Source organism: Mauremys reevesii, linkage group 1 (genome assembly GCF_016161935.1).
Source record: "Mauremys reevesii isolate NIE-2019 linkage group 1, ASM1616193v1, whole genome shotgun sequence".
Classification (NCBI taxonomy): domain Eukaryota; kingdom Metazoa; phylum Chordata; order Testudines; family Geoemydidae; genus Mauremys; species Mauremys reevesii.
Genome location: NC_052623.1, coordinates 102,180,683 through 102,206,613, shown reverse-complemented (window position 1 = coordinate 102,206,613; position 25,931 = coordinate 102,180,683). Strand labels below are relative to the sequence as shown.

At 40.8% G+C, this 25,931-nt stretch overlaps 1 protein-coding gene across 5 annotated transcripts in view; it reads left to right on the top strand.

Moving 5' to 3' along the window:
* STK24 (serine/threonine kinase 24) overlaps positions 1-25,931 on the top strand; it is a 102,415-nt gene that overhangs the window by 15,619 nt on the left and 60,865 nt on the right. For all 5 annotated transcript variants that reach the window (XR_005583040.1, XR_005583038.1, XM_039482443.1 and 2 more), the window contains exon 2: positions 5,106-5,336. Coding sequence is in view for 3 of the 5 variants with exons in the window: in XM_039482443.1 (XP_039338377.1) it covers positions 5,106-5,336 (231 nt within the window). In the remaining 2 variants the exon portion in view is untranslated. The remainder of the gene's footprint in view (positions 1-5,105; positions 5,337-25,931) is intronic.

The following is a 25,931-nucleotide window of genomic DNA, read 5'->3' as shown; positions in this document are numbered from 1 at the left end:
ATGGATTATAAGGGGGATAGAAAGCTGGCTAGATCATCAGGCTCAACGGGTAGTGATCAATGGCTCCATGTCTAGTTGGCAGCGGGTTTCAAGTGCGTGCCCCAAAGGTCAGTCCTGGGGCCGGTTTTGTTCAATATCTTTATTAATGATCTGGAGGATGGCGTGGACTGCACCCTCAGCAAGTTTGCAGATGACACTAAACTGGGAGGAATGGTAGATACTCTGGAGGGTAGGGATAGGATACAGAGGGACCTAGACAGATTAGAAGATTGGTCCAAAATAAATCTGATGAGGCTCAACGAGGACAAGTGCAGAGTCCTGGACTTAGGACAGAAGAATCCCATGCACTGCTGCAGACTAGGGACCGAATAGCTAGGCAGCAGTTCTGCAGAAAAGGACCTAGGGGTTACGGTGGACGAGAAGCTGGATATGAGTCAACAATGTGCCCTTGTTGCCAAGAAGGCTAACGGCATTATGGGCTGTATAAGTAGGAGCATTGCCTGCAGATTGAGGAACGTGATCATTCCCCTCTATTCGGTATTGATGAGGCCTCATCTGGAGTACTGTGTCCAGTTTTGGGCCCCACACTACAAGAAGGATGTGGAAAAGTTGGAAAGAGTCCAGCGGAGGGCAACAAAAATGATTAGAGGGCTGGAGCACATGACTTATGAAGAGAGGCTGAGGGAACTGGGATTGTTTACTCTGCAGAAGAGAAGACTGAGGGGGGATTTGGTAGCTGCTTTCAACTACTTGAAAGGGGGTTCCAAAGAGGATGGATCTAGACTATTCTCAGTGGTAGCAGATGATAGAACAAGGAATAATGGTCTCAAGTTGTAGTGGGGTGGGAGGTGTTAGGTTGGATATTAGGAAAAACTTTTTCACTAGGAGGATGGTAAAGCACTGGAATGGGTTACCTAGGGAGGTGGTGGAATCTCCTTCCTTAGAGGTTTTTAAGGTCAGGCTTGACAAAACCCTGGCTGGGATGATTTAGTTGGGGATTGGTCCTGCTTTGAGCAATGGGTTGGACTAGATATAATTGTTTGTGCATGTGTATGTATGTATTCAACTATATCTATATAAATATCGACAGTGTCTGTAATAGGTATTGTTGATATCCCACACTGTTCTCTGCTACATTTTAGTTTAGTAGTTTTTCTTTTGGCTGACTTCTTAAAGATCTGCCACAAAAATAAAGTGCAAATTAAACAGGTCTTTCAGTAGTAACATTGTCTCAGTTTTTGTTTAACTAGTTTGGATTGGCTTTCTTCATGAAAATCCAGTTGAACTGAGGCATGGTTTTTGAAAAAGAATCAGTAGTATATTTCTTAATTGAATAGTAATTGTCTAAGTTTGTGTGGAAGACGGAAAATGGGGAGGACGGGGTGTGTGTATGTGTTAGGAGAACTGTAGTGAATAAAAATGATTTTCTTTTTTCTTTTTAGAATTTATAAATTTCTGTATTAAATAATTGGAGCTCAGTTTTACGCCTGGTGAAATAATATTTAACTCCTTCACACTGGCTAAATGCATCTTCATTGAGCAAATATTTTGCTAATACAATCCTTAAAATGCAGCAGGCACTGCTATTATTAGGTGAACTATGTTAACCAGGACACAGCCAAGAGTGTAGTTACCCCAATTACGGTGAATTTACAGTACTGTGAGTGAAAGGTGCATCCCTTTTGTTGTAAAAACTTCGAACAATTAATCTGGAATTCACAAGGTTAATGTCTTATTTTCCATGGAACATATTTAATGGAGTATTTAGCTGTCATCTTAAAATTAGTAGTTGTATGATACTCCCATTCACCTTGAAAATCTTATAAGATCATAAAATCATAGAAAATCAGGATTGGAAGGGACCTCAGGAGGTCATATAGTCCAACCCTGTGCTCAAAGCAGGACCAACCCCAACTAAATCATCCCAGCCCACGGCTTTGTCAAGCCTGAGCTTAAAAACCTCTAAGGAAGTTCCTCCACCACCACCCTAGGTAACCCATTCCAGTGCTAGTTGGCCAGTTTATTTTTTTTATTTTTGAAGAGATGGCAGCCATAGATAATAGATCCAAATATTAAAATGTCATTTGTAGTTAACAATCTGCTTTTAAAAAATGATAGTAAGACTAGATGCAGCTGAGTGGAGTTGACCACAATTTCTTCTCTGCATCCTGCTTCTGTCTTAAATTTAAGTTTCCCACCTGCTGCAGGAAATAACTCCTTCCTGCATATAATTGAAAGCAAAACTGTTGCGGACTGTAGGAGGGAGAAAGATTTTTGTAGAGCAAAGTTTTGTGGCCTTTCTTTCCTGGAATTAATTGTTGCTCATGCTGTTGAAACTATTACTTCAAAGTAAAGAGAAACAATATATTGAATTTGAAGGCTTGAGGCTTTTTATGACAGATCTGCATGAACTGGTTTCATATTGTGTCTAAATGTGTGTCTGTGCTGCTGCCAAGAAAATATGTGTATATACACAGTTTTGTGAGGTTTGTAGTGAAGATCAAAGCTGCTTGTGGAGAGCTGAACTGAAATTCAAGTCAAGGTGAATAGATTGCAGATAGCCTTTGGTGGCTGGTGAACAGTAAAATGATGGCTAGGAAAGCTTTGACAGTGCTACTAATGAGTGAAAGGCCTGTGTTTGTACAAAGAGTAGAGGTACTCAAGAAAACATGCTTGCTGATTACATTTGACCAGAGTTTATACTTGAAGCCTTGGGTTATTAGTAGGGCCCTACCAAATTCATGGTCCATTTTGATCAATTTCACAGTTATAGGATTTTTAAAATAGTAAATGTCATAATTTAGGCTATTTAAGTCTGAAATTTTACCATGTTGTAATTGTAGGGTTTCTGACCCAAAAAGGAGTTGTGGGAGGGTTGCAAGGTTATTGTGTGTGTGTGTGGGGGGGGGGGCAGTTGCGGTACTGCTTCCCTTACTGCTGTGCAGCTGCTGGTGGGAGCCCAGCTCTGAAGGCAGAGCCACTGCCAGCAGCAGTGCAGAAGTAAGGATGGCATGGTATGGTATTGAGCTGGACCCTCAGTCAGCAGCCACCACTCTCCAGCCTCCCAGCTCTGAAGGCAGCAGCGCAGAAGTAAAGGTGGCATAGTATTATACTTCTGAAATGTTGCTGGTGCGGCACCGCCTTCTGAGCGGGGTGCCTGTCCAACAGCCGCTGCTCTCTGGCCACCCAGCCTGAAGGCAGTGCAGTAGTAAAGGTGGTAATACTGCACCCCCCCCCCCCCGATAACATTGTGACCCCCCTGGCAACTCCCTTTTGGGTCAGGACCCCCAATTTGGGTAACTCTGGTCTCCCCTTTGAAGTCTGTATAGTATAGGGTAAAAGCACATAAAAGACCAGATTTCACGAGGGGGAGACCAGATTTCATGGTTTGTGATGCATTTTTCATGGCTGTGAATTTGGTAGGGCCCTAGTTATTTGGGAAAAAAATAGACCTGCTGATATGCTTTGAAATGCTTTCATTTTCACATGCATGACCAAATTGAAAGCATGGTGGATTGATTTACATTAAAGCGATTTAAATTACCAATTTTAATAATGATTTAAGTCAGCAAGCAGGAAACCTTGATTTAAATAATCAAATTTTAATCATGTTTTGCATTTGTACTTTTTAGTTATTGTCCTAAGATTGATTCTCATTGGTTGATTACCATTAAAACGTGTTGCTTTGAAACTAAATATAGTTTTTATACTGAATTTGGTGTTGCTTCCCGTTAACTAGGAGGATGCACTATATCTTCCCCATTTATTTAAACAATTTATAAAGTTTAACTTACATTTATTCAGATTTTTACTTTTTACTTTTTTATTATGTTTGAAAATGGTGAATGATGCATTTTCTTATTTGACTAGATTAATTGTCTACATTTGATTTGTATCAAATTGCATTTGGATGGAATTCAGTTAATATGCACAAACAGATTTTCAATTTTTTTAGTTGAATAATGTTACTTTAAATGTTCTGGATACATAATAAACAAAATGTAAGTTTATCAAAACATGTTTTGTATTTAAAACTAACTGATTTATTAAATAAAGTAAGCATTATCTATAGTGTATTGAACTCATTGATTTTTTTTTTCTGGTCAAATTGTCCTTCAAGATTTTAGAACTAGTAGGTCTCATCCTCTCACACCTAGTTTTTATTCATATATTGGAGGAGGAAAACAAGCTTTTCAGCTCCCAATTAGTTTCTTAATTTTGAATGAACTAGTCATTGAAATGAACTAGTTGGAGAAACTGTATGCATGAAGAAAATTCATGAAGAGGCTCTCTCTTGTCAAAAACTTATTTAGCACTTAACAAACTTTTGATTCTCAGTGCTTAGCCAGTGACACTCACCAGGTCAGTGGTTTGACTTTCTTTAAAACTTGTCAGCAGACATATATTGTTTAATATTATTTGCTGTATTTAATGTAAAGTATTTTAATAGATTATAATAACTGTAGACCTTAACATAGGTTGTCAATTTCAAATTTTAAAAACTGTATTTAATTTAAAAAAATTCAATTTAAATAAAAAAGTTTTAATTAAAAAAATGGATTTTTAGCCACCCTACCTGACAGCTTGGATGAGTAGATCGTATTAAAAAAGAGGGGTTAATACTTATTAGGCAGTATTGAACTTTTTTGTATAAGCCCTCTTTTCTTCAAAAGGGATGGACTTGACTTTAAATTAAACTAGTATGCTGGTACAGAAAACTAACAAGGTTTTGGGTAACCATTTACATTAGAATTTGGAGGAAGGCTGGCAAGTACTGAGTAGCACTTGGGTTGCATAAAGAAATCTGCTAAAAAATCAGTAATTCAAAGATACCTTTGTATCCAGTGAAGAATGGAACAGAAATTACATCTGAACTGGAGGAGGGTCAGGTTGAGAGCACAGCGGTAAAATGTGGAAAAATAGGAAAATAAAGGATGCAGAAAAGACAGATAAGTCCGGAGGTGGGAGAATAGCATTATACGTAAGATTCCATAGGATCTAATGAGTTGTGGAAAGTCACTAGTCCTTGTCTTTGGAAGTGTTTAACATTTTTGTTTGTAACACTGTAAGTATTGAATATCTTTTTCTTTTTGTAAATTTAACAGAATCTACAAGCAGATCCAGAAGAACTGTTTACAAAACTGGAGAAAATTGGCAAGGGCTCTTTTGGTGAGGTTTTTAAAGGAATTGACAATCAAACTCAGAAAGTGGTTGCTATAAAAATTATTGATCTAGAAGAAGCGGAAGATGAAATAGAGGACATCCAACAAGAAATCACAGTGCTGAGTCAGTGTGACAGTCCTTATGTAACCAAATATTATGGATCTTATTTAAAGGTAAGATGATGCTTGTTTTTGTGTGTTACAGTGAAAGATTTTGTTCAGCTGTCAAATTTTTATAGACAAGGACATCAGTAGAATAGCAGAATAGTTTTCAATAGAAGGGGAAATATTTTTCCCCTTTAATCCTAAAAACAGAGTGAACTGCTTATAGTTTGTGAAGAGTTTGCTTCAAGACCCATGTTAAGAATAAAATAGTGTATGTGTCTGTTTTACCAAGGGCAGGAAGAAATGAAATTTGTGTAAGTACCAGACTTGTCATTGGGGACATTGAAGTCAAGCAGTAGTATATTTAGATCAGTCTAAACTTAGAATATTCTCACTCTTAGATTATTGTTCAATTTTAGAATGCATTGAAAATGTAATAAAATTGCATAAAACTATTAGAAACAACCCAGTACCTGCTTTTTATCAAGGTTAACAATTTTGTCAGGCCTTGATTTGTAGTAGTCTGTTTTTAAAAACTGAGCTTTTTTTAGACTTGATCCTGTTTTTGACCTGATGGCTCAAAAAATTAAGTTGTTTTAACCTCTGACTTATTTGCAGGAGGTATTTAGTTAGCAGACTAGCCTGAAATGAAGGCTGATATATTCTGTATGGGTTTTGGTTGGTGTTTCATCTGAAATTACAAGCTTTACTAATCACCTCTTGGCTTTCAATTCTTTTCTTTGAAATGATCCAAATCTTGACAGTAAATCAGTTGAGCCGAGTTTTAATAATGCCAAATACAAAAAGGTATTTCTTCTCCGCGGTAAGATTCATGTTTGAGGTTTCTCTTATGCTTTAACATAGAAGGTAACACAACTACGCTTGGTACTTTTTTGGTACTGTTTTTCTCTGACTTTATCCCATCTGTGTTGCTCGGTTTTCTTTTTTTCACTTAAAGCTTTCATTTTTCTCTTGAAAAATGGCTGAGAAGCTTATCAAAGGGCAGAAAATATCCTAAATACAAAGTTTGGTCCACTTTTGCCATTCTTGGAATGTTCTACTTCCTTTCTGAGGCATGAATGCCCTTAAAACCCCCCCAAAACTACAACAACAAAAAAATCCCTTGTTAACCAATCAGGATTTCTGGGATCTTCAGTTGCTTGCATACTGAGAATGGATTTGCCCCAAGGATCCAAAAGATACATGACAATTCCCACTAGGACAGTCCACTGTGTGCTTCCTGTGGCCTGGGCCTTGTTGTCTAGGGCAACTTGAGAAAAAGCCCATCATTGCATGCTGCCATTTGGGTGAATATCAAAGTTTTGGACCTAATACCTTACCACTGCCCTGATGCAAACTTGGGTATAGAGTAAGTCTAAAAAGCTGCTGGAAGGTTGTGAAGGCATATAGCCAAGCAAAATAAATTGGGGTCTGCTTTTAGTCTTTCTCCACTCCCCTCTTGAAATCTCCTAAGTGTTGGTGGATATATGAAACAGGGACTCCAGAAAGGGCAAGATAAGAATTTCTCCTCTCAGAGATTCTCTCACAGAATTCTGAACCCTTCTTCCCTCTTAAGGAGAAATCAATCTTTTCCTCATTCTTATTCACAAAGGAAATGTTCCAAATTCCCATAAAGTTCATTTCTCCCACAGGGCCGGTGGTGAATGTGCTTCTTATGGAGGACTGCAAGCATTAAACTGGTTTTATTTAACAGCTCTAAATACACATGGTCAGATTGTCTTGACATGAATGTAGTTCCTCCCAGTGAGGATGACAATAAGGTGACGCTCTCCTTGAGAACTCACAACTTCATGAAACAGTCAGAAAATACAAGTCTGAAATAATGCTGGTAGGAAAAAAAGAGCTCTAACTACTTTTTCAGATGAAGGTGTTATGTCTTATATTGTAGTATACACCATCCCTACCTCAAAGAGTTTACAATCTAAAATGGATGAAAGGGATGCAACTTACAGACAAAATACAGGGACATGATTGGGGTACATCGTGTGTGTGTGTATATATATGTATGTGTATAGGGAGAGAGTGCAATGGGAATATATTTGTGTTAGCACTCATTGGTTGAAGTGGGGCAGAAGAATGGTGAGCAGGGGGAAGTGGCTGTAGGTATAAGAGAAGGAAAGTGGGTAAAAGGAGCTATGGCAGGATAGGCTTGGGATGAAGCTATGGCAGGACAGGCTTGGGTTGAAGGGGATGGGGGGTGTCAAGAATCAATGGCAATACAACAAATTAGAGGGGGGGAAATTAGTCTAGGTTTCAGAGTTAAATGAATTATGATCATGTCAGGAGGCTGTAAAGATGATGTTGGCATCTGCTGCAATTCCCAGTGTAAATGAAAGAGGAGAGTTCTGATTGGGAATGCTGGAATTTTCTGACTTGACCCCTTAGCCTTTGGGTGCAGCTGGTTCTGACTGAAATGGGAGATCTGAATGTCTGGGGTTTCCTGAGTGCCCCTTTATCCATCAAGGTGCATTTCACTGCTTTACAGTCCATTTTCTTAGGCACCCTAATAGCATCAGTGGCCAGAAATTACTACTTGTTCTTTGGCTCCTTTTGCATACATAATCTTGTATTAAGTGTTATACATTCCCTTATGACTTTCATATATATTTGGACTTCTGTAAGAGATTTGATTTAGTACCATACAATGTTCTTGATTCGTGATTAAAAAATAATTGTAGCACATTTAATATGTAACACACACATTAGCCTGTGACGGTTGCTGGAACTGCTATCTTTGCTTTGGCAAGGCCTCTCAGTGTTTTTCTATTTTGCATGTTTGTATATAGTTTTAAGTCATTTTAGTGAAATTTTGTAATTTGAGTTAGCAGTTTTCAGTCTGGGCATCCCAACGTGGGGTCTTACCCATGTAGTCATTCTTACAGGAAATACTCAAGTATCCATTACATCTGAAGCAGCACAGTTTAGCTATCTTCTCTGTCAAGGTTCACCTTGCAGCAATATTGGCTTTCCACCTCCGGGTGAATAACTGATCCGTGTTTTCACGTGACATGTCCGTCTAATTTTATGAAGGGGCTAGAGAGGTTATACTCTCAAATAAGAAAGTTTGTTCCTCCCTGGGACCTGAACTTGGTGGTGTTAAAGCTCCTGGAACCTCCGTTTGAACTACTGACAACATGCTCCTTATTGTATCTCTCCTGGAAAGTAGTTTTCTTAGTGGCCATCACTTTGGCCAGAAGAGTTTCGGAGCTCTGTGCCCTCACATCAGAGCCTCCAAACACAGTCGTCTTTAAAGACAAGGTACAGTTATATCCTCACCTGTTTCCGACCGAAAGTGGTCTCACAATTTCATAACAATCAGACAATCTGTCGTCTTCTCTTTTACCCAAAGCCACATGCAAATAGGGCAGAACAGCGCCATTACTCATTGGATGTTAGACGAGCCCTAGCATTCTACATAGAACAGACTAAACCATTCAGAAAGTCCACTTAACTGTTAGTAGCGGTAGCGGACAGGTTGAAGGGCCTCACAATCTATTTGCAGACAATTTTGTTCTGATTGCATTCATACTTGTTACAATTGAGTAGGGGATCCGCCTCCAGCTATCCTGACAGCTCATTCCACAAGGTCAGAAGCATCCTCAGCAGCATTCATAGCACAGATCTGGTCATCGGTGCATATGTTCTCCTCCCATTACACCATCCTCCGCAGTCCAGAGATGATGCCAAATTTTGTTGAGCTGTCCTGCAGTCCATATATCTGTGAACGCCGATCCCTCCACCTATTCAACTGCTTGGGAGTCACCAGAGTGGAATGCACATGTGCAATCACTCGAAGAAAAAATGGTTACTAACCTTCTGTAACTGTTTTTCAAGATATGTTGCCCATGTCCATTCTACCACCGCCCACTCCTGCCTTGTACATCAGTTTTTTCTAGAAAGGAGGATCTGAGGGGGAGTGGTGCTGTGAGCATGTGGCACCAGAGGGGGTTCCAGCTGGTACCAATGGGTACCACGGAGAGAAATTTTTTTAACTGTGCTTGGTGTGCACACACGTAGAGTGGATTGGTCATGTGCAACGCATCTCAAAGAACAACAGTTATGGAAGCTTAGTAACCGTTTTTTCTACAGAATGATCTGGACTTACTTGAACAATATATTTTAGTATAGCCAAATGCAAGATCATAAATCTGGGAATGAAGAATATAGGTCACACTTATGGGGGACTGAATTTTGGAATTTAGGCATCATGATGGATAAAAAACTGAATATGAGCTTATGAGGTGGTGCTGTAGCTAACTGTGTTAACCTGATTTTATAGGGCTGATTTATTATAGGCTTACCAATAATCTGACCAGAAGATACTTTGGTTCTTGTCAGGCTACAGAATTAGGGAATGTAGACAGATCAGTACTTTGTCTGGACTCTCAGGGTGTGCGGCAAGGACATTCACACTGAGGACAGAACCAAAATTTTAATATTTTTATTACAATAAAACAAGAGAGTAATCAAAGCTACAAACCACAAAGCGACAAAGAAGTAGTATAGTTCTATAGTTCCTGGTGGTAACATCCCTTTTACAAGAGCCACTTAAACTAGCTTACTCACACCCTTCCTTGGGGACATGGTAGTGGGAGACAGAAGACCAGCCTCATCTCTGGCATGCCCAATAATTTCGATTGTCCAGGTTCCTCAATCCCAGGATGGTAGAGATCAGCTTCGAGGGTTGAGTAGCTAAGCTATATTGCATAAGAGGAACTCGTAGCTTAACCAGAAGAGAACTTAAAGATAACTAAGAGAAGGAATCCTTCCACATGGTGGTTTGACCTCTTATAGGATCTTGGCATTATCCTGAATATTCATATCAGTGCCCAGTTTTCCATGCCCAAATCTTATTTCCTCACCCAGATAAATCTTAGGGTACACTTATTCAATAGACTAACATATTCTTACATATTAATAACATGTTCATACATATTAATATCAAGTCTCATTCTCAAAACTGTTACCTTTGGCCTGAATCATTACTTCCATGTTCTTGCAGTATACCTTGTGGTTACCAGTACGTCCCAGAATTATGATAAGCACATTCAGTTTCCTCTTCAGTTCCCCAAAGTTAAAAGGGTAACCAGTAGGCCATTTATCTATGCCAAAGGTTACACACACATATGCTAACTTGCTCTAGCTAAACATACAGGATACAGCCTGTAGGCTCCTTGCATTACAACCAAATATAATAAAATAATATCTACTGAAATATAAACCAAAATTATATCAATCAAACCAATAAAGAAAAGCAGGTTATATAATATAGCAAGCAGGCAGGCTAGCCCTATGGGCTACAGTGTGCTAACACAAGCTATGTATGTGGACGCAAGGGAATATTGAGTAGAAGTAGGAAGGTGGTGTTACTATTGTAGATAGAATTAGTGAGACCATTAGAGGAATACTGTGTCCAATACTGGTGTCCACACTTCCCAAAGGATGTTGGAAAAATTGTAAAGAGTTTAGAAAAGAACTACAAGAACAATTCTGAGGACTGGAAAACCTGGCTTACCATAGACTTAAGAAGCTCATTCTATTTAGTTTGTCCAAGAGAAGATTAGTAGGTGATAGGCACTTCTAAAAGGATCAATCTGGGAAGAAGATTTCTGGTAGTAGAGGGCTCTGAAATCTACCATACAAAGGTATAACAATATCTAATGGCTGGAAGCAGAAGCTAAATTTAGGCTAGAAATAAGGCATACATTTTGAGTCAGGGTAATTAACTATTGGAATTGGTTACCAAAGGATTGGGTCACTTGACGTTTTAAAATCAAGGTTGGATTACTTCTTAAAATATGCTGTAGCTCAACCAGAAATATGGGCTTGGTGAAGGAATTACTGAAATTCTATGGTCCGTGTTATGTAGGAGAACGGATTGGGTGATCATAATGGTCCCCTATGGCCTTAACATTCTGTGAATAATGTTAACTACGGAAATGTGATTTACTTGGAACTATCTAAAGGCCAACTTGAAGCTTCAGTTGATCTAGCATGCGGTGTCTGGCTGTATAAATAATACAAAAAGGCAAGCGCACATTATGTTGGTGTCCACCAGCTCCTTCACCCAGTGAAGAATCTGCTTTGCGGCCTTGGTACTTACCTTTAAGATGGATTGGTCCCTGGTTATCTGAGAGACCAGTTACCCTCCACTTTTTGTATCATTAGTGGTCCTTGGGTTTCTTTGCTTGTGTGCAAGCTTGCCTACAGCCCTTTGCGGAACATCTTAATGGGAGAGGACATATCAGTCTGCATCCCTCTTAAATTTGGACATAAAATGGGTGGTTGGCTCCAGACGCTCCTTTCCCTCACTACCTCTTCTGAAAGATTTAAAGAGGTTTTTGTTTTCCCGAGGAAGTAGTCGTGAAATTATCCAGCCAGTAGTCAATCAAAGGGTTATAGGCAAAGTAAGCAGTTATGAGATAAGAGAGAAGGTCCTCTCATGGATCAGTAACTGGTTAAAAGCTAGGAAACAAAGGGTAGCAATAAATGGTCAGTTTTCACAATGGAAAGAGGTAAATATCAGAGTCCCACAAGGATCTGTAGTGGGACCAGTGCAGTTCAACATATTCATAAATGATCTAGAAAAGGGGTGAAACATCTGCTCAGTGTGCAATGGCAATCAAAAAAGCTGACAATTTTGGAACCATTAGGAAAGGGATAAATTATGTCATTATATAAATCCATGGTACACTTGCACCTTGAATATTGCATGTAGTTCTAGTTGCCTTATCTCAAAAAAGATATATTTGAATTGGAAAAGATAGAGGAAACAAAAATGATTAGGGTTATGGAACAGCTTCCATGTGAGGAGAGATTAAAAAGACTGGAACCGATCAGGTTAGAGAAGAGGGGATTAAGGGAGGTTATGACAGAGGTCTATAAAATCATGAATGGTGTGGAGAAAGTGAATAGGAAAGTGTTATTTATCCCCCTCACAGAACACACAAACCAGGGCTCATCCAATGAAATTAATAGGTAGTAGGTTTAAAACAAACATAAGGAAATACATCTTCACACAAGGCCCAGTCAACCTATGGAACTTATTGCCAGGGGATGTTCTGAAGACCAAAAGTATAACTGGGATTTAAAAAGAATTAGATAAATTCATGGAGGATATTCCAACAATGGCTTGAAGATCAAGATGCTCTGGGTGTCTCTCAACTTCCTACTGCCAGAAGCTGGGACTGGACAACAGGGAATGGATCACTGAATAATGCCCTGTTCTGTTCATTCCCTTTGACGTGTTTGGCAGTGGTCAGTGTTGAATGATAAGATACTGGACTAGGTGGACCATTGGTCTGATGGAATATGGCCTTATGTTGTTTAGAAAAAAGTATCCTTTTTTTTTACTGCAAGGTAACTAACCTACATAAACTGTCCCACTGTAAAAACATAAAATCCGAAGTGGAGTCTATGGGTATGTCTACACTGCCTGCCGGATCGGCGGGCAGCGATCGATCCAGCAGGGGTCGATTTATCATGTCTGCTGTAGACACGATAAATCGATCCCCAATCGCTCTCCTATCGACTCCTGTACTCTGCCACCGCGAGAGGCACAGGCGGAATTGACGGGGCAGCGGCAGCAGTCGACTCACCGCGGTGAAGACACCATGGATAGTTGATCTAAATATGTTGACTTCAGCTACATGAATAACGTAGCTGAAGTTGTGTAACTTAGATCGATTTCCTTCTCTCTCTCTCTCCCCCCATTGTAGATCAGGCCTTAGACCCATGAACCTCTTAATGCCACTTGGCAAAGGAGTTACAAGAATATCCTGATCCTGGTATGTATGTTCACCAAAGAATGGCATGTGAGGCCTTAAATGAAAGGCACATACATGCTGGTCATAGGCATCCTTTAAGTCGGGGCAGGATGCTGAGGTCATTCATGCTGGTCACTCCTCACTTAACGTCGTCCCAGTTAACGTTGTTTCGTTGTTGATCAGTTAGAGAACATGCTTGTTTAAAGTTGTGCAATGCTCCCTTATAACGTCTTTTGGCAGCCACCTGCTTCGTCCACCGCTTGCAGAAAAAGCAGCCCGTTGGAGCTAGCTGGTGTGGGGGGGCGGGGTTGGAACCAGGGTGGACCAGCAGTCTCCCATCAGCTCCCCAGCTCCCCTAAGTTCCCTGTGCAGGTGCCCAGCAGGCTATCAATTGCTGGGCAGTTCAGCTGTCCCTCCCCCCACTGCCATGTGCTGCTCTTGCCCTCTGCCTTGGAGTTGCCCCTGGGAGCCTCCTGCTTGCTGGGGGGATGGGGGAAGAGGGGTGCTAATGTCAAGGTGTTCCCCTCTCCCCGCTGGTCCTGTGCCCCGCTCCTTTACCCCATCTCCACAGAGTGTGTGGGGGGACACACGACGGGTCAGGATGCAGGAAACTTTCTGGCAGAAGCTGTTGTCTCAACTTGCTGATCTACGTAAAAAGGCAATGTACTTAGAGTGGGGTCAGCCTACTTAAAGGGGCAATGCATGTCTCTCACACACACAAGGTGTGTGTCTCTGTCTCTCTCTGCCATGCTATCTCCTCTCCCTCCATTCGTGCTGCCTTGTAGAGTGTGAGGCTACATTAACAATGTGTTAACCCTTGAGGGCTCAGCCGAATGCTAGTTCATCATTTAGCAATAAGGCATTCCCTGGGAAATACCCCACCCTCTTCCATCCTCTGACTTCACCACCTCAACCAAGCTTCACAATCATCATTGCTGAGTACAGTATTAAATTGTTTGTTTAAAACTTATACTGTGTGTGTATTATATAGAAAATATAGTCTTTTGTCTGGTGAAAACAATTTCCCTGGAACCTAACCTCCCCTATTTACGTTAATTCTTATGGGGAAATTGGATTCGCTTAACATCATTTCACTTAAAGTAGCATTTTTCAGGAACATAACTACAATGTTAAGCGAGGAGTTACTGTATAGATACTATGTAAAGAGTTATGTATGTTAAAAATATTCCTAAAATCTGTATGAAGATAGTTGACAAACTGGTTTTGTGCCAGACAAAGATGTTTGTTCACCTATCCTTTGGTCTGCATGTAAATTAAGCATTGTAAGCCAACATAATGAAAACCCTATTTACATAAAAAGTTAACAAAGGTGTGTGAAATCAATAGGAGAAATAGGCAATGGGGGTTTGATTGTCCCTGAGGACAGGCAATGAACTTTGTGGATACAGTAGATTTGGCTTATTAGCAACCCCTTGGATGCTAGGGCAAAGTTGCTATTATCTGGCAGTTGCTGATAAGTAGAAGGCAGGTTTCAAGGCAGCAACCAGGGACATTACATCTCTGCATCATTTGGACTACAACTCTGATTCACCTGTAATATATTTTATCTGCTTTACCGTCTCAATAACTCTTTTTTCCTTTTCTTAGCTAATAAATCTTTAGTTAGTTTACTAAAGAAATTGGCTGTCAGTGTTGTCTTTGCTAAGATTTGGAGTATATCTTGACCTGGGGTACGTGACTGACCCTTTGGGGCTGGAAGAACCTAAAGTGGATGCTTTCTGTTTTTAATAACCTTTCATCATAAAGTCCAGTATGTCTGGGTGGTAAACAAGGTTGGAAAACTAAAGGGACTGTCTGACTCCATTGTGAGTCTAGTATAATAATCCAGGAGTGCACTTCTGTTACTGGCTTGGTGAAATCTAATTATAGACTATACTACCAGTTTTGGGTGTCTGCCTTCTTTTATGATAGTCTGATCTGAGTTTCGCTCTCTCAGCTTCAGCCACACACCAGACAACATGACAGCTGCCCTTGACATAAAGGATGCCTATTTCCCTGTGGTTGTTCACTAGAGTCACAGGAGATTTTTAAAGTTCAGGATAGCAGAAAATCATTAATTTACAGCCCTCCCTTTTGATCTGTTATCAGCCTCTCAAGTCTTCACAAAGTGCATGGCAGAGGTTGCAGCACATCTCAGGAAAGTGGGTGTCCGGGTGTACCCATTTCTGGATGATTAGTTGATTCCAGGTCAATCCAGACAGTTAGTGGAGGTAGTTGTCAAAAAGATCTGGTCCTTTTTTTCACTGAACCTATTGATTAATAAGGACAAGTCGGTTAGAATCAGAGAATATCAGGGTTGGAAGGGACCTCAGGAGGTAATCTAGTCCAACCCCCTGCTTAAACTAGGACCAATCCCCGGGCAGATTTTTGCCCCAGATCCCTAAATGGTCCCCTCAAGAATTGAACTCACAACCTGGGTTTAGCAGGCCAGTGCTCAAACCACTGAGTGAATCAGATTCATAGGGGCAGATTTTGTCTCTATAAGAGTGAGCCTTTTTTTTTACCTCACACCAGGTTTCAGATGATCATAGAATATCAGGGTTGGAAGGGACCTCAGGAGGTCATCTAGTCCAACCCACTGTTCAAAGCAGGGCCAATCCCCAGACAGATTTTTGCCCCAGATCCCTAAATGGCCCCCTCAAGGATGGAGTTCACAATCCTGGGTTTAGCAGGCCAGTGCTCAAACCACTGAGCTATCCCTCCCCCCGTATTGCTCTTATGCAATACTTCAAGATGTATCTTCATACAATAGTGAGGAATTGCCTGAGCCTTCTAGGTCATATGGTAGCTTGTACATATATAACTCAGCATGCCAGACTTCACCTCAGTCATGCAGAGGTGATTGAGGTCAGTCTATCAACCCTCTTATCTGGTAGACATACTTGTTCATGTACCTGCAAGTGTTCTGTCATCCCCAGATTGGTGGATGGACTCTGCCAATATATGCAAGGGGGTTCCCTTTAAAGATGTAAATACCATTTTAAAAGTTAACCATTTAAATGATTAAAAATGTCGTTTAAAACTGTTAACTGTTTAAGCATCTGGGGCCCATCTGGCCCATGCGGCTGGGCCCACTCCAGCTGGCTGGGCCCGCTCTGGCAGACGCGGGGTTTAACGGTAAAGTGGTTAACCAGTAAGACTATGCTTAACCAGGTAATCTTTTATATCCCTAGTTCCCTTTCCCCCAACTTTGCCCTTCATGACTCTAGCCACAGATGCTTTATGTCTCAGATGAGGATCTCATTTAGGGAATTTCCAAGCTCAAGGTCTGTTGTTAGATGAGGATCTCTCTCTCCACATCAGTTATTGAGAGCACTGAGCTATTTGTCTGGCCTGTCAGGTATTTCTTCCCCACATCAGGGAGTGTACAGAACAAGTACTCACAGACAACACTGCTGCTGTGTTCTTATTTGAACAAGAGGGAGGTGCCAGATCAGGCCCCCTTTGGCAGGAGGCAATACGCTTTTGGACTTCCTGCATCAAGAATGCCATAACACTCAAGACATCTCACCTTCTTGGGAGTCCAGAACTGTATGGCGGGCCATATTAATAGAACATTCAACAGAGATCATAAATGGTCGCTCAGATCTGATGTAGCAAAGTCCATTTTCCAGACTTGAGGAATGTTGGAAATAAACCTCTTCACCACCTGACAGAACAGGAAGTGTAGTCTGTTCTGTTCAAGGGCAGGTCACAGCCTGGTGTCTTTTTCATACACGTTCCTCCTACTATATGCTTTTTTCCCCCATTCCCTTCATTTCACAGGTTTTGTGCAAACTCAGGCAGGATCACACCATTTTTATTTTGATAGTGCCAGCCTGGCCTTGACAGCATTGATTCTTAGATCTGTTGAGTCTTTCGATTCAAGATCCCATGTGTCTCCCTCAGGTCTTGAACATACTTTCATAGGACCATGTGTAGATGTTGCATCACAGACCTCTCAGCCTACATGTGAGTGCTTGGATGCTTATTGATTAACTCCCCAGGAAACGGACTGTTTCTTTGGACTCCAGAATGTTCTCTTAAATAGCTGAAAGCCTTCCACCAGGTATACTCACCTCAAGAGAGGGAAGAGGTTCTCTCTGTGGCCCCAGGAGAAAGGAACCTCTGAGATCTTTATAGGCTTCCATACAACTTGTTCTGGATTATCTACTTCACCTAAGCGTAAAAGACTCACGGTCAGTTCTCTGATATTTCATTTGGCAACCATCTCTGTATCCCATCCTCATGAGGAAGGAAGGTCTGTTTTTTTCCAACCCTATGACAATTAGATCCCTGAAAGGATTGGATAGAAACTTCCCACCTGTGAAAGATTCCACCCCCAATGTGGGATGCAAATTTAGTTTTAACTTTAATGGTTCCCTCCCCCCACCCTCCTTGAGCCTGTGGCTATGTGTACTCCCTCTCTCATCTCCAAATGAAGGTAGTACTCTGAAGGAGCTTTAGTTGCTGACCCTTTTTATACAGTGTTTTACAAAGAGAAAGTTTGCATCCACACCCTAAATTTATCACTAGAGTGCTGTCAAAATTTCATCTGAATTTAGGAGTTATGTGCATAATTCCTGTTGTTTCTGGGATGTAGGAACTCCAGTATCCCCACTGAAAACAGTGCTACCTGTAACATGCTTTATTATCAGGGAAATAGATGAAATGATGACCCTTCACCCCCATGCACTGTCAGCAGAGTTTGAATCTGGGACTTTCAGCTCAAAATCACAAACCTTCATACTTGAAGTAAAGCATTAAGCCTGCTAACTGGCAGCAGTAGCAGATGGCTATCTACTATTGACCCACCACTGAAGGTGACTCATAATCAGGCCAGCTCCAGGCACCAGCTAAAGAAGCAGGTGCTTGGGGCGGCCAATACCAGGGGGTGGCCCTCTGGCCACTATTGGGGTGGCAGCTCCGGGTCTTCAGCGGCAAGTACCTCACTCCCTCTCGGAGCGAAGGACCAGCCGCTGAAGAGTGCCACGGCTTATTTATTTATTATTATTTTTTTGCGCGCTGCTTGGGGCAGCAGAAAACCTGGAGCCGGCCCTGCTCATAATATACTTCACAAGTTTGTTACAAATAATTAATTGATTTCCTTCCTTGGTTATCACTACCATGGAATTGGAGATTCGGTAACCCTATCTGTTTTATTACATCACATGTTTTAATGCTACAGTTTCATCACTAGGTAGCCAAAATCAGTCAGCTAACTTTGTGATTGCATTGCAGGATTAACATATCAATGTATTTGGTTTGCGTCTTAAAGTGAATTCTACCAGTTAAAACTGGTCTGAGGGAAGGTAATTGTAGGAGCAGGATAGAGGGAAAAATACTAATCTTTACCTGTGTAAATTAATAATACATGATGGTATGTTTTTGACGGCCATTATACTGTGTATTGAGGAATGACTACAATTCCTAAGTGTTGCTACTTCATCAATTGGTTAATTGAAAAAACAACAGTAAAATATTAATCTACAAAAGATAAGTTCCATTGGGATTTTATAAAAGGAAGAGTCATCTGATGAGAATTGTGGGCAAGGCAGATGAATTTGGCAATGTTTTTGGGCTGAAGAGCCGGTTGGATGATAAGGCTAAAGAGAAGATGATTACAGTAATCAAAGCAGGAGACTATCAGGATATAGACAAAGGTTTTGGAAAGTGAGGGCTGATTGTTCTAAATTCCATTGCTTTTTTTACATTTCCACAACCTGAACACAATGAGTAAAGGGAAAAGACAAGTCATAGATGACCGATTGATTGCAGACCTGGGACACGGAAAAGCTTATGGAGTTATTCTGTGAGTGGATATAGAAGAGTAAGAACATATGTCTGTGCATGTAAAATATATTGAGTACATTTCCCATGTTGTGTTTAAATTGTTGACAGTATAGCCAGGAAGAGAGATCAGAGAGAGAGATCAGATGTCAATCTGAAGGGGAACTGGGGGGAAGGTTATGGGAACCTCTTCTTAGTTGTTTATAAAGTTTTCTTGGATGGGCCAACTCTGGAAAGCATTATACATGTATTTCAGTCAACTTCACTGGAGGTGCTTGCATGAGTAAAGTTTGCAGGTACAGGCAATTGTCTGGGGTGAAAAGGGTTAATCTTACCATGAGCATTTGTAGAAGGATGGTTATATAGGCTGAAAAGGTCTTTTCAGCAAATAAAATCATAGCTTATGATAAAGCTAGTTTATAAAGTTCATTTATTATACTCTACTTTTGTTGAAGCACAGTTCCCCCTGAGAAATGAAATTCTCTGTAAGGAAATTAATTTAACCTGATTTTTGAGAGTTGTTGGATTGTGAACTAATCACTGTGTCAATTTTTTAGGAGAGAATTTTGATTATTTTTGCATTAAACACTTTCTAGGAAGTGATTTTGCAAGTAATGTTGTTAGAACTGGCTTACTGGAAAGAATACATTCACAGGATTAATGATACATTACTACTGTAGTTGCCGAAGCTAATTGAATGTAGTTTTGTTGAATGATTTTTTATTAGTAGAGATTAACTGCTATGGTTAGGTTAGATTGTAGGACTCATTGACCAGTAAGTGTGGATGGAAATTTAAAAGGTGATTGTTCAAGCTCTGAAGACGGCAGAAATTGTCTAAATGTTAGCTAATTATACATTTCCAAAGAAAAATTGCTTACAGATGTCGTTCACCAAGGATGTTCTGCTTAGGTGTGTATGATGATCTTTTAGCCTGTGTTTACATGAGTTATAGCAGTGTCTAAGAATGCCCACGTTTCCTTCTCTTTCCCTAGACTCTGTTCTGTCTTGGTTGCGCGAAAGATGATTTTTCTTTTTCTCTTTGTGGCTGGACAAGTTAGAAGGCTGACAAACCTTGACAAAAGGACCTAAATACGCCACGTGCAAAACGACAATGATTTCTTTGATTGCAGGGACCTTTTGGCCAGCTTCGGGTAAGGATTTGTGTTTAGAAGAGAACCTTTGGGCTCGTCTGTATCTCCCTCCCCTCAAAGGGATGGCAGCCCGAGGACACCTAACATTCATCCTGATGCCAACAGACTTCAAAGGAGGTAAGCGTCTCAGAAATGCTCCCTAGCCAAATACTTCTCATCAGTCCTGCACCTCAACTTGGTAATATTCTTCAGTACAGCTTTACCATCTCCCACAGATTTCTGTTCATGGCTCCTCTATGAAATATTTGCTCATATCTTATGAAAATTATCGAAGGCCTCATCAGCTGGTTCTAGCCCCTTATAGGTTCATGGAAATAAACGTCACTATCAACAGCCCTGGTTCATTCAGCTCAGAATGTGCTCTCAAATAGAGGAAAGGAAACTTTATACTTTCTGTGGTTTGTACAAAAGTCAGTTATTTCTTGTCCCCCACCCCTTTTTTGTTTTCATGTTTTGGATCTGTCTCAACACTTGAGCATCTCTGAATTCATGTCCTTTTGGGATCAAGTTGGGAGAAAAAAACAATAAGCATCCCCCTCAATATATTAAATAAATACTTTTTAAAGGATCTCTGGAGGACTCCCAGATACCAAATCCTTCCATTTAATTCTTTGTGTACAAGCTAGATTGCTAGAAAGAATTATTCTATAACTGAATCCCGCAAAAGCAGCATGCACTGCGTTTTATTCTCTTAGCGGGAAATGTGTCCCTGAAGGAACATGTTGCTTGTCTAAGGCACAGTCTTGAAAAAAACTTGCATCTTGATCCAGTGCTGCTGTTTACACCTCCAGAATAATAATTGCTCCCTGGATAAGTTCTTAGTAGCAGCAGACTTTACCGTTTTAAGTTGCTGTTGCTGTTCTTCCCTTTAGAGGGCATAGACTTTTTGGTGAAGAGCTAGATAGCAAGAAGAATAAATCATGATCCCAGTCTTAATTCCAGAGATGAAGTCTGCATTAAGATTATTCACAGGAAAGGTCAGATATTATAGGTCTTGCTTTTCTTGTTCTTATTCCAGAGAGCATTATATGAAACAAATTAGGAAAAAGACCACATATTCTTCCATAAATGAGGAAGTTTTTTTTATGTCAAATCTTTCAGTATGGTTATCTTTGGGGATGAGTCAGGACTTTTTATTAATATAGAATTAGTTGTGCATTTGTTAAAATTTTCTGTTGTAGGGAGTGTGTTTAGAGCATATAGTTGGCAGTCAGAACTCCCAAGTTGTACGTGTGGCACTAACATCCACTGTGTGACCTTGGGCAACTCACGTAACCTTTTTTGCTTGGTTTTGCCATATGTAAAATGGGCATGCTACTTAACTATCAGAAGTTGAAGCTTGTCATGTTGATATAGCATTTTTGGATCCTCTAAGGTGAAAAGTGCTATATAGAGTAATTGCAAATAGTATTGTAATTTTCATCATCTTATTACCATCCAGTTAATTTTCTTGTGGAACTCTACCGTCTCAGTGTAGAAGATATGTGGATCTGAACTTAAGCACATTAGAACAACAAGAAGGTGTGTCTGGCCTAAATATCATTCTTACCAGGATTTAAAATACACAAATCTTATGAGACAGTTTTGCAGACGATTGTGCTAGGGCTTCTATTTCTCTCCACAGAGTTTTCTGAACATGCCAAAAGGAGCAGCAGCAGATTGACATGTAAACCATGTCAGTTTGACTCTGTTCCTGCATATGTTGCCTGGGAAGGATTATGTACAGATGGATCATAGGTGTTTTTCTGTACTATTGAGTTGCTCTGTTTATGTGGGATGATGGTAAGGGAAGGGCAGAGAGAGGCATTTTCTCTGCTTACCTTCTGATTACTGTGTGTAGCTGAAAACTTTTTTCTAGGCTTTTATGTCTGTTTCTTTCCCAGTAACTCAGCAAGAACAGAGCTAAAAATGAAGATTTCACAACCCTGGTCTCTTTCCCTATGCTCCTACAAGGCTGATGGGAAGATATTCTGTGCAAAATTACAATAATGTCTGAGATACAAAGCAGGGAAAGTATCAGGGGGGTAGCCGTGTTAGTCTGGATCTGTAAAAGCAACAAAGAATCCTGTGGCACCTTATAGACTAACAGACGTTTTGCAGCATGAGCTTTCGTGGGTGAATACCTTGGGTATTCACCCACGAAAGCTCATGCTGCAAAACGTCTGTTAGTCTATAAGGTGCCACAGGATTCTTTGTTGCCAAAGCAGGGAAAATAGAAGCAGGGGAGAAGGGGTGCATTACTCCAAGTTTATGGATTTCTGAAGGCATAATATTTGGACAACTCCAATTACTGGTAAATCTTGTTCATTGCTTCTTAGATTAATTGTGTTGGAGCACTGTAAAAGTAATATCCTTTGCCCCTTGAGCCTTTAAGGGAACATCTATATGGGGTGAAAAAAAATCCGTGGTAGCGAGTCTCAGAGCCTGGGTCAACTGACTCGGACTTGTGGGCTCAGGCTACAGGGCTAAAATGAGCAATGTAGAAGTTCCTTCTCATCCTGGAACCTGGGCTCTGAAATCTGTCAAGGATGTCTCAGAGCCTGGGCTCCAGCCTGAGTGGGAACATTTACACTACTAATTTTAGCTCTGTAATGCAAGCCTGATCAGTTGACCTGGGCTCTGAGACTTGCTGCCATGGCCTTTTTTTTAGAGTGTAGATGTACCTGCAGACTGATATTTATCTTGTGAGTTAAACAAGCAGAATCACTGTATTTTTTAATTGGGTACCAATTACTCCATTTTGGAATGATTAGATTCCTGTTCATGCTTCACTTTGATAAGAATAGACTATTCTTAGTATAGGTTTCTTGGCATCCTCTCTTGGTTCAACTCTTTCTGCACTCCCCAAAACTTAAGGCAGCACATCAGTTTCCTAGGCTGAGGGCACCACATTTCTCAATGTCCTAATTCTCACTCACCTCCCTATGAGGCACAGAAGGTATTTCTCTCAGGCTTTGCTCTAAAACTTGGATGTATGGTTGCCAAAGGGTGTTGGAGGAGATGTCAAGCAGTATGGAACACTTTCTGGAGGAGGATTTATCTTTAGTGGCTCAAGAGATATAGGAGTCCGTAGCCCTGTCTGCTCACAAAGCTGGTCGATTTTCTCCTGAAGACCTAGCTGTTGCCTTTCAACCTCTTCTGACTTGAGATCATTAATTTAACAGATATCTATAATCCTGAATACAGTGTGTGTTTACCTTTTAGGAAATTCTGCAAAATCATTCTCTTTATAAAGTTTCTCCACCGCATCCAGAATGACATTCACAAGTGTCAACCACCCTCTTTGAAAACAAAATTCACTTATCCCAGGCAGAGTTATTTTATATCCTAAAAAGGCAAAAGAGCCAGAGACTCCAAGAAGTCCACTAAGGATGTGGGTTACCAATTTATTTTATGTGGCAGGTCCTTAGATATTATGGTAATGATTGCAGAACAAAACCCTAAAATAGATAAACCTTAATAAATCCTTGACAAGCTGTACAGTACCTAAAGTGAAGACTTCGAGAAAAGGATTTACAGAAGAATGGGACTTCCCTGAGCAGACTCAGAAGGATAGGAATTTTCCCCTCCCCAGAGGTTGGCAGAGGTAATGACAGAGATTTGGAAGTGGTTCTTCAAGTGTCCATACAGATTCCACTCTTGATACACATGCGCCTCTTGCACATAAGATCAGATTCCCTTTGAATAAGAGTGTCTCTTATGGTTGTGCCTTTGACCTGGAAGCTCTCGTTACCACCTTAGCAGAGTATAAAAGGGATAGGGCAGCCTTAGCCATCTATCAGGTTCCTTCTTAATGCTCATGGCTGTGGGACAGAACTATACAGTATCTCTGTCTCTTCAACCTGAAAGAGATTTATTAGCTACAGTTCTAATGTATTATCTACAGTTGTTAGGTAGTATACCTGTTGGTTTAAAAATAAACTAGACATTCCCTGTGGAAATAGGGCACTGATAGGGTTTTGCCACTATTGTCCTGTTCAGGAAGCCCAAATCACTGAAGGAAAGCTCCAGGAATCAGGATCTGCCCTTCCTGTGACTCAGCAATATCTATAAACGATGATCATGCTAAATACCTTCTGTGCTTAAGAGCTTATGCTAGACTACTGCACATTAACATTTAGAGAAGGTAAACTGAACATCTTATGGAGACTTCTATGGAAACACTGTCTGACCCAGTCAAGCCAGCTATGAGACCACCTCCTCCTAGCCACTCTCACTCCTCTAGTTGTTCCTATGAGCTGCAATGCTATCTGCTACCCTAAGCTCGAGGGACACTCACAAGCTTTGCTCCTTGGTGACTTCCACTTTGATGCAGAGCACGGGCCAAAAGGAGACTCGTACCAAGAACGGCATAGATATGCTTCTTCTCTAGGAAACAGATCTTCTAAGCTTTGCACACAAGGGACACAGTCACTTTCTTAAGTAAGCACTCTACTGCACCCAATACCAGCCAAGTTGTTGACCCTGCGGTAGCATCTTGCACACCAGTACTGAAAGACTCAATGTAGATCACTCTGGCACGGAGGAAACTTATGCTGAGCTTTTCGGCACTGAGCATCATGATGCCCAAGACAACAGTGTGTTTTACTGGCATGACGGAGCCTACTGGCGCTGAAATACTTCTTAACACTGGCAGACTTATTGGGACTGGTTCCGAAGTCAAGAATTCAGAGCGAAAGGCTTTTACTCCCACTACACCTTGATCCAAAAGAAGAAGAGTAGGTGGTGATGCATCCTAGATAAGACAGGAATCAGTGCCTTCGTTTGACATTCCAGGTTTTGGATAGTCATCCTAGCCTCCTCCATCCTCTCATTGAGTCTTATAGACTGGTTAATGGCTCTCAACCAGGGTGCTTACTTCCACATCTTGACATTCCTGCCACACACAATATTCCTGCAATTCATGGTAGGAATATCACACTGTCAGTACAGTCTTCAGTCTGTCCAGTGGTCTGGCAGGAGGCTTTATCAAGGTCCTTGCTGTGGTTGCAACTCGTCTAAAGAGACAAGGAGTCTAGGTGTACCATATTTGGATGAGTGGCTGACATGAATTTCTTCTGCACAACTGGTCAAAGACTCTGTACAAAGACCTCTTTGCTTCTCTGGATGTCAGTGTCAAGAAGAACAATTCCACACTGACTCCCACACAATGCAGCAAATTCATAGGAACAGTGTTAGATTCCAAAGTGCCAAAAGGCATACCTGCCACAACAGACTTAATGCACAACCGGTAATGCAAATGAAAACCTGATTGACGCTTCTGGGACACATGCTGTGTGCAAATATGTCATGCAGCAAGGCTCAGTAGCAAGAATATTAACCACAAGTACATTTGGGGAATAACTGGGTAAGACAGTAGTACTACTGAAAAGGATCTGGGGTTATAGTGGAGCACAGATTGAATACAAACCAGCAGTGTGATGCAATTGCAAAAAAGGCTAATATTCTGGGGAATGTGGGGAGAGGGTATTAACAAGAGTGTTGTATGTAAGACACAGTCCCACTGTACTCGGCACTGGTGAGGCTCTCAGCTGGAATATTGTGTCCAATTTTAGGTCCTACACTTTAAGATGTAGGCTTATTGGAAAAAGTCCAATGGAAAGCAACAAAAATGATAAAAAGTTAAGAAAACCTGACCTATGAGGAAGGTTAAAAAACTGGGCATGTTTAGTCTTGAGGAAAAAAGCTTGAGAGAGGACCTGAAGTTAAGGACTGTTATAAAGAGGACTGTGATCAGTTGTTCTCCATGTCCACTGAAGGTAGGAGAAGAAGTAACGGGCTTACTCTGCAGCAAGGGAGATTTAGGTTAGGTATTAGGAAAACCTTTTAAACTATAAGGTTAGTTATGTACTGAAATAGACTTCCAAGGGATGTTGTAGAATCCCTGTCATTGGAAGTTTTCAAGAATACGTTAGATAAACTCCTATGAGGGATG